Genomic DNA, 9,339 nt, shown 5'->3' on the forward strand with positions numbered 1-9,339 from the left:
GTCTATGTGTGGCCCTGCGATGGACTGGCGACCTGTCCAGGGTGTACCCTGCCTTTTGCCCAATGTCAGCTGGGATTGGCTCTAGCCCCCCGCAACCCTGTATGCAGGATAAGCGGTTGACGATGGATGGGCATATTTAATCATGTTTTTGTTTTGTTTTTTTTATAAATGCAGCACAAACAGCCCTTCTTGGACTGAAAAAAATAAGCTGTAAAATTTATGGGATTACTTAGTGGTTCCCTAAATACGCTAAAGCGGGAAAAACAACAACCACCTTTGACCACTGAGTTTCTTACAAAATGTCACCGGCATTTTATTATTAGTTTCAGAGCCTTAACACAAAGACATGTCAAAAGCAGAGAGAACTAAGACAGTTTTTACATGATCCTGTACTGAATATCTGACAAAAAACTGAGGAATGGTGTACAAAGAGCTACTGGTGCACAATTTTAATCTACAAATAAAAACTGTATTGAAGAAAGATGCCCTGAGTCCACAAACAAATGAGCATCTCGCACACAAATTTCATTTGATTTTTGCAATCATTAAGAAACTACAGCCCGAGACTGAGCTGAACATACAGATAAGATAGGTGGCCATCACCTTGCTGTCCTGACCACAGATCTTATTCACTGTCACTGGCATCACTGGAATCTGAGCCTCTCTCACTTCCACTTCCACTCTGAGCCCTCTCTGAGCGGTCGCTGCTGCGGTCGCTGTGCGCTGGAGAAGCACTGGGACTCCTGCTGCCTCCTCTGTTCCCTCCTTCATCCTCGCTTCCGCTGCCCTCCTCCCCGCTGCTCCTGGCCGAGTTCTTGGGTTCATTGTCGTCGCTGTCATCGTCACTGCCGAAGATCTCTTCCTCGTCCCGCAGTTCTCTGGTTCTCTCCTCGCCACTTTCACTTCCGCTGCCGCTTGCCTTCCTCCTCCGCTTCCCTCTGTGCTCCTCCTCTTCGTCGTCGTCTTCTCCCCTTTGTTCCCGGTCTTCATCTTCCCTCTCAGATTCACTACCGGAGTTATCTGCCTCACTGTTCTCACTACCCTTGTCTTTCTCATCACCTGGAGAAAACAATTCAAATATCACAGGCAGAAAAAGGTACTGAAAACACACCTGTCATCGATGCAGATGGTTAATGATTCAGCAGACACTGTCCTTTTACTACTACTACTACTACTACAACAGTGCAGCAGGTAGCCAAATCAGTAAACATTAAATGATGAGAATGTAGTAGAAGACAGTGGTAGAGATTAAGAGAAAACTTAACTGACCTGAGTCCTGCAGGTCCTTGTCCATGTCTTCCTCTTCATCTTCTGGCTCATGGTTCTCCAGCTGAGCTTTACGAGCTTCCTGAGAACCGCAATGAACATGAAATCAGTCATCAGGATACTACTAACGGCCCAAGAATTCAAGCTCATAGATAGTGCTATAACAGTTTCAGTCATTATTTTAGATTAGTTGGGTCATGTTGGAAAGCATTGCTTAACAAAATACAGGAAACAGTAACTACATGGCAGTTAATCCAAACATTAATGTGGTATTAACACATGCTCTGCAACTACTTTGTTTGGATAACATTGAATAATGTTGGTAAAGTTTTATCTAATCTTTAATCTATGATAAATATGATTTCCTAAACTTCAGTGTATTTGAAATAAACAGCACCCTTTAGTTACAAAGATAAAAAGAAAAAGATCAGTCAGTCTCAATCTAAATGAATAGTTTTCCTTCCAACAACAAAGTAACAACAAACAAAAAGAAAGAGAAAAAAAAAAAGTGTTCAGTGTAACATGAAGAAAAAGCGGAAAGTAACAATAACACTCACCTGGGCTTCGAGCTCCTTCTCGTTCATATCTCTGTGCTTACACACCAGCACAGCGTTTGTGGTGGACTGTGCTCCAGCCTTGGCTCTCCTCTTGCTCAGACGCACTCTGGGGGACAGAAGAAAGGCTGTCAGAGGACAAGGCCAAACCGTTTCCCATGAAGCCCCATATATCATAGTGGCGGTGCAGTCTGTTTTCTGCAATATCAATTAACAACATACTTTCGAAAGCATAACTATCTACACAACACTTGATCTAAAACACGCCAGCTGCAATTATTCCTGCAAAAAGCACATTCCCTTTCTTCAGTTTGAGGTGCAATGACGAATAACTCTTTTCTTTGATCAATGACTTACCTTGTCTCTAGCTCATTGTAGTAAACACCATCTCCATCTCTGAAGATAAAGAAGTAGTTCTCTTCATAACCCTTGCTGGCTTTGTTCTTGACATTCCAGTTGTACTCCCTGGCTATCTTGTAATCATACCTGAAACAGAGAAATAAAATGCATTATTAATTGCTGGTATGCGAGTTAAAAACAAGCAAAACAAAGTAAAGGGGATTTTTAAGTGCAGCCAAAAAAGATCCATGATTCTCTTGATGTAATATTTTTACTTACAGATCCTCAGGCATATAATCCATCCCCTCATCGCAGTCTCTCTTGCGCTTGCGAATTGTTTCTTCATTGGGCAAGAAGTAGGCCACAAACTGATTTCCTTCCTCATCCATCATACCTCTTTATTGAAGAGACACAAAACGTAAATTAGTATTTATACAAAAATGTTGCTGTTGAAACACACATCCACATAACAGATATTTTGTAAATACCTGATCATGGCCTGAGACATCATTTCCACTCCTGCTGGTCCTGATATGTCTTTAGGTGCAGGATCGGAGTCAAAGATGACCTGAGCACATGGGTTGATCCACATCTGGGGAAAGAGAAAAATTACAAAATAATATTATATGAAGTACCAGTTTGACTGTTAAAGTACCTTAAACTGACAAAAACATCTGGATCAACAACAGATGCAACTGTTGCGTGTTTGTTACATCAATTCCCTACCCTGCACTTCTCCTACTACATTGCCCACGTGATGTCATTACAAGTCATCCACAGAGACTCTAAAAGTCAATAACTGGAGTGAAATAGCTCACCTTGAAGTCAGGGAACACAGGTAGTACCTCCACAGGAGTAACTCTGGGTTTACTGTAGTGCTGCGTAACCTAAAGAGAAACAACATGTTTACATACTATAGCTAATTTTTCAATGACCTAAACATGCAAGCTGACCAAGAATACTTTTGCATTTTAGGTTGAAGTGCTGAGCACAGAGCTGCTCATTAATAGCTGAAAAAGAGGTTTTGTCTTGTTCCTCCCAATCTGTGGAAATGTTCACATAACCGCCAAAACCCATGGAAACTTCCAAATACCCATGTTCAACCTGCGGTCCACTTTATTTTGTAGGTTGCTTGAAATATAAAGAATGTTAAACAAGGATTTGGGAAGCCTAGTTATATGCTTACTCACCGATTTCTGTGCATCCTCAAATGTCTTCTCAATAGCAGAAATCTGGCTGTCTCTGTCCTTGTAGATTTCTTCTTCTGTAAACTGCTGTTTGACAGATACACCAATCCTAAACACAAAACATGCCTAGGTTATACACACACACACACACACACACACGTTTTTCTAATAGGTAATTTCAAAGTGAACACAATTAGCCAACTTACTTGACTTCCACTTTCTCATTGGAAACGCCATATCTGTTGAACTCTGTAGAAATATATTCTGTCTTTCTCATCCACGGGACCACTTTGGCATGCTGCTGTGATCTTATTAGGAAGAAGAAAATGCTTAAAGAAAAAAAATCTCCACATCAATTTATAACAACAAAAAGCTGCTTATTTAGCAGCCTTACCTTTTAGAACTGGATGGCGCCTGGATGTCCTCTTCCAACAGTTTTTCATCAGCAGGATCCAACAGTACTGACAATTTAAAAGAATGGTTCAGTCTAAACAGACATTTTATAAAGCAGAGAAGTTTCTAAAAAAAATTACGGGATCTGACATGTAACAACAACTGGAGACTTACTGTTGGGGTCTATGCGGTAGGTGTCTGGGTTGATGAGATCAATGGTGACCCCAAGGTCTGGCTCAGTAAGGAGCTCATGCTTGTGCTGCTTCTCTAGAGAAGTGGCTTTATACTGTACAAACCTGCCACAACACAAAAACAGATATCAAGCTGTGCCCCTGTTCATCAGTGTGTACTCTATGTATTGAAAAGCTGAATGTTTACCTGTGCTGATCAAATGGATATGTGATGAATTTGGGGTCAAAAGGGATGTCAGGCAGGCTGTTGCAGTACTTTACCCTACAGACCACCCCTGACCTGTCATGGGCACAAAAGTAGAGGACATACAAAGTTCGAGTTAACCAGACACGTTTGCATACCTTACTTTGAAAAAAGAAAAAGAAAACAAAAGACGCTTTCCAGATTACTGTACAGAATAGTAGATACTTATTGGTGCTAAATCTGCTTACCTCTCTGGAACAGTTCTATGCGAGGATGGCCTGCTAAAAGAGAAAACAGTCATTTGTCAGATTTATTACCATCTCTTATAAACTAATGCTAGAATATGACAAATATTTCAGTGATAGGTCATTAATAATGAAATACTGCCTTATTTGCTGCTGTCCTAATCCTTCTCTTTTGTTAAATGAATAAATGTAACGTTATGTTGCTTACATTTTTTTATACAGCGAAACCCTGGGGAAACCACTCATTTCTATTTATTGGAACGTTAGCCCACTAAAGAACCACACTTTTATTTTTATTCTCTTTGTGCGAAATGTTTTGATTTCAATATATCATGTCTTCACATACTTATATCATCGTCTTTAAATAACTGTAAAAGCGGTAAGATATTACAACTAACGACTTTCAAATGATCATTTGATATGGGAATTTGCTAACGTTAGGTAACGTTAATAATACCAAAAGCTTTGCATCTGTAACTGTTTTGCCATTAAGTCTCCGTGATTGTTAACATTCAGACTTGCTATCATTAGCTAGCTTCGTTGACCTACCATTGACACAGTGTTAGCTATTTGCTTTGCCTCTACTTTAAGTAAATACAACTCACTGGATAGTCCAAATTCTCTTATCTTAGTTCGTTAGTTAACGCTAAATGATAAGGTTAGCATGCTACGTTAGCATAAGTTAACTTGGCGCAATGCTTGATTGTTTTTGTAGCTAGCTGACTAGCATTGTTGTACACACTTGACAAGTGACCAACCTTATTAACTAATGTTAACGACTCCTGGCTGCTTTATCGTTAAAGTTAACATATATTGTCCAGTGTAATAGACCAGCAGCTAGGTTAACGAACTTACCTGTGGCCGTCTTCTCGTTGAGCTTGTGTCTGAATCGTTGGAGCCATGTTTTTGGCAAACTGCTCACAACTGACGTTAAAAGCAAACCTGTTTGTACAAATACGCCTCTTGGCAATCAAAGCACCTGACTTAAGTAAAACTACAACTACATACAACTATTTAATCTAGCCTCAATTAGAATGTTTACTGCATTTTTATTTCTACCCGGCAGCCTAGGATGATGACCCGGTGGCAGATATTCACAACCCTGAAGAGGGTTTCCTATATTGTGAGCGACCCCTACTGCCCTGGCATGTGAGGTATCAGCAAAAACTTCCACTCAAAAATACTTCCCATTTATTCAGCATATTGATTCAAAACATCAGCGACATGATTTGGCTCAGCTATGAAAGAAGACCAAAACTATTTGCTGGTTTGGTAAACCCTTTAATTGACAGAAAGTAGAAGTAACACAAAAAAATGTATGGCAGACCAATGATCACACAGGCTCAAGGATCACAGAGTTATATTTTTTAAGTATAATTTTTACTGGCTATAACATTGACATATTGTATTGAGAGAGGATTCCTATTATGGGGTACACTCCCCCCACTATTAAACGTGCACATACACACACATTTCCGACAAACAATTCTTAACACAAGTCCACTTCCAGGGCTTTCAGTCCCATCTTGTGATCTTCATGAGCAGATGGAACCTTTGCAGTTGCAATGGTGATGGTTCAGTCGGTAAATAACAGATGATTTTAAATTGAGACCTCTGTAAGTGGACAAAGTAGAAGTATTCCTGTAAGTGGACAAAGTAGAAGTATTCCTGTAAGTGGACAAAGTAGAAGTATTTCAAAGCTTAATAATAAACCTTCAAGCTCAAATACCGTAATCCCTATTGCCAGTTCATCTACTGTATGTAATAGTTCTTAGTGTGAAAAACACAAAATCGTTCAATCAGATCAAACTATGAACTCTCAATCATTCATCTATTGTGTTCAGACTTATATCTAAACCCAAACACATTGCTTCACCACTCCCATATTCAAAATTAACTTATTGTCAAACATTGTGGAATCAAGTATACACCAAAAACATCTGGAAATTGTTAGTAACATTCATATGCCTAACAACATTTATTGCAATCCGATATTTAAAACACAAACATAGTTGCAGACAGCAACAACTGTAGTTGCATAGAACGGCATGATGTTCAAAACACCATCGCAGTGCAGGTCTCAAAATAAAGTTTCAAGAAATAAAAGAAAGGTGCTCATCCTTTGTGAACAAAGCATTTTCTACTACATTAATTCTGCTTCCCCAGAATCTGAAAGTGAAAATGTAAATGTTACATTGGTGGGTGTGATACACATCAATCACTGTTGACCTCCCTCTATATCTATGCAGACATGCATGCTGCACCTCTTCGCCACCTGTTATTAAAAGGGGGCCTACAATTAGCTATGTTAATAAGGACTGTACACGACAGTGTGCAAGGCCGTTAGTGCAAAGGGAAAACAGCTACTGCTTTTCATCATATGTTCTTCAGTCACATAACTGCAACAGCCCTCTAATGAGAGTCCTTTCAGTGGAGTTCTTGATCTCTTCCCATCTCAGGTGTGCATCTCTGTCTGCATATGGGTATCGCCTCTGTGGGGACAGACAAGAGATTCATTCTTTGCACACAAATGCATACAGCTCAAATTTCATATTTTTAAAACAAAGTTCTTACCTGCTCAACATGTATATCATCTCTCCAGGATCATCTGCAAATACCCTGTAACATCAAAAGATGATCACTAACCCATGAACCTAGTACACTCAGTAAGGACACTGATCTAATAATGGACATTTCCCATTCAAGTGTTTTTCCATCCACTGGTTCAGGAAGGGCTTAAGGACTCTTAAGGTCTAAGTTTAGGTCCTATCAAGAAGATGAAGACGATGTTTTAACTTTCAACGCATGTCATTCTACCTGCTCTTCTCTCCCTCTTCTTTCAAGTTAGTTGACAAAGAAATGTTAATGGGGAAAACAAAGCCATAGATCTGGGGCCTGGGTTATCTGGCTTCACTGAGCCTATCATTGTTGTTTCTACACTGAACAAAATTATAATCGCAACACTTTTGTTTTTGCCCCCATTCATCATGAGCTGAACTCAAAAGACTTTCTCTGTGTACACAAAATGACTATTTCTCTCAAATATTGTTCACAAATCTGTCAAAATCTATGTTAATGAGCACTTCTCCTTTGCCGAGATAATCCATCAACCTCACAGGTGCGGCATATCAAGATGCTGATCAGACAGCATGGGTATCGACTTGGTTTTTTGTTTTTTTTGATTTGGTTTTGAAACGAAATAGTCAAAGAATGAACCATACACAGATTGTAGATAACCAGTAACAATCATTTAATTCAGTCCGAATCAAATGATTGTTATTGGTTATTGGCTCTGCTTATTGCAATCCTGGGACAGCCACAGTTATAGGATATTTTTCATTTTTTGTCAGAGCATTTGATTTATGATTGCCGTCAGGATGTTAAGGAAATTTCAACAAATATGACAAAAATAGCTTCTGGAATAAATTGCCTACCCTATCTTTAATATAAAATTAGATCAAAGAGTTATATAATGTTGGGAAAATTCAGTTAAAGCAACAACAAAAAGTGATATTCAATAAGGTGAAAAGTATAATATAAAGCTGTAAACACAGCAAATATTTTCTGAATATCAAAAGTACAGTATATGTATTTAGTATAGATGGCTTTTTTGTCTGATGAACAAACTTGCACATATAAAAATTAACAAAAGAAACATATCTCTTACCCATCTCCCCAGTGGTAAAATGCCCGGTCCTGATAGAACATGGACAGAAACAGCCAAACACTTATTGTCTCGACCCAGAAGATAACAAACAGGAACCATAGCGATGACAGCAGGACTTCGCACAACATCCTGGAGTTCTGTCGGGACACCAGACATACAGTACAGTGATGTTTTCTGGAATTATGACCCAATGTATACTGTGAGTACAAAGGTAGTCTCCTGTACTTATTCTCCTCCTTACGGGTTAGGGTTGGCCAATATAATCATAAATGTGTCTAGTGTCAGACATTGTCATACCATTTATACTGTTCATATATTTTTTCAGAACCTCTGGCTGTATTAAAACATTTTTGGAAATTCATGGAAATGCAAATCACATGTTGTTTCTATAGACTGTATATGTTGAACATGTACATGGATCTATGACGAAATGTTAAGTTTTTGAAAAAACGTAGTTTACTTTGTTTCTACATATGGAAAGTCAGCATACAATGTTTAGTGTTTTTTCTTACATATTTAATTCATTGGATTATGCTAATCCACCTCATATATGTTTTGTCTATGAAATCTACACTATATCCTATAAAAATACTGCTACAACTAGTATTTGGATAATTAGAATGAAGAAAAACATATTGTAAAAGGTTATATTAAAGTATATAACATTTTGAGATGTGGGAATGTATGCCAAAATAAGCAAGTAGTGTATTTTTGTAAAATTCAAATTCTAAATTCAAATTCAAATTAGCTTTATTGGCATGAATGTATAGCAACAATATTGCCAAAGCTATATATAAAGTACATAAGGACAATTAATTTCATACATTTCATTAGATAAGAAAATAAAACAGCAAAAGTTGTGTTTGTGTGTGTTAATACAAAATAAAATAACAATAAAAAAAAAAATATATATATAAAATATAAAAATTCCGTAAAAATAAATGTGTTAAAACAAAAATAATAATAATTTAGAAATTAAAATTATGTAAATGACACAGTAACGTGTTATTATAAAATTATATTAAAAACTTAAAATAAATAGATAAAACCGTATATGTGTGTATATTAATAACTAAAATTAATTAATTAGTTCATTAAAAAAAGACTAAAAAAAAAAATCAGTATCAAATGTGAGACTTAAAAACACAAAAGTTACTAAAATATCAAACAATTAAAATAATAATAATTTGAAAATTACTACAATTATTTATTAGTCTAAGCTTCCACTGGTTGTCCTCAGTTCATGGCATGATGAGATATATTTTGCAGCAATTATTTGACATTTGGGCATTTCTCCCAGTAAATAGGGGAGT

At 37.5% G+C, this 9,339-nt stretch overlaps 1 protein-coding gene across 2 annotated transcripts; it reads right to left on the reverse strand.

The window, feature by feature from the left end:
- Positions 1-284: 284 nt before the first annotated feature.
- paf1 (PAF1 homolog, Paf1/RNA polymerase II complex component) lies at positions 285-5,453 on the reverse strand. Of its 2 annotated transcripts, none has more exons than XM_038692399.1 (14): positions 5,215-5,453; positions 4,363-4,392; positions 4,118-4,210; positions 3,914-4,035; positions 3,741-3,807; positions 3,553-3,654; positions 3,350-3,455; positions 2,978-3,046; positions 2,648-2,751; positions 2,439-2,555; positions 2,178-2,306; positions 1,824-1,929; positions 1,270-1,348; positions 285-1,059 (listed from the first exon to the last, which is right to left on the reverse strand). In XM_038692399.1, exons 1-14 carry the CDS (start codon positions 5,259-5,261, stop codon positions 626-628), a joined length of 1,605 nt encoding a protein of 534 aa, XP_038548327.1. In that variant the 5' UTR covers positions 5,262-5,453; the 3' UTR covers positions 285-625. The 2 variants fall into 2 exon arrangements, with proteins under 2 accessions (XP_038548327.1, XP_038548325.1); XM_038692397.1 differs by having other exon boundaries at positions 4,363-4,395.
- Between the last annotated feature and the right edge of the window lie 3,886 nt (positions 5,454-9,339).

This window comes from Micropterus salmoides, unplaced genomic scaffold, assembly GCF_014851395.1.
Source record: "Micropterus salmoides isolate LMB-PRFRI ecotype aquatic unplaced genomic scaffold, ASM1485139v1 Ms_hic_scaffold_3, whole genome shotgun sequence".
NCBI lineage: Eukaryota > Metazoa > Chordata > Actinopteri > Centrarchiformes > Centrarchidae > Micropterus > Micropterus salmoides.

Coding starts and splice junctions, on each gene's coding strand:
- paf1 (XM_038692397.1), bottom strand. CDS start 5,261: ATGGCTCCAACGATTCAGACACAAGCTCAACGAGAAGACGGCCACAG. Junction 3,456..3,552: donor AATGAGAAAGTGGAAGTCAA/GTAAGTTGGCTA, acceptor TTTTGTGTTTAG/GATTGGTGTATCTGTCAAAC. Junction 2,752..2,977: donor CTGTGTTCCCTGACTTCAAG/GTGAGCTATTTC, acceptor CTCTTTCCCCAG/ATGTGGATCAACCCATGTGC.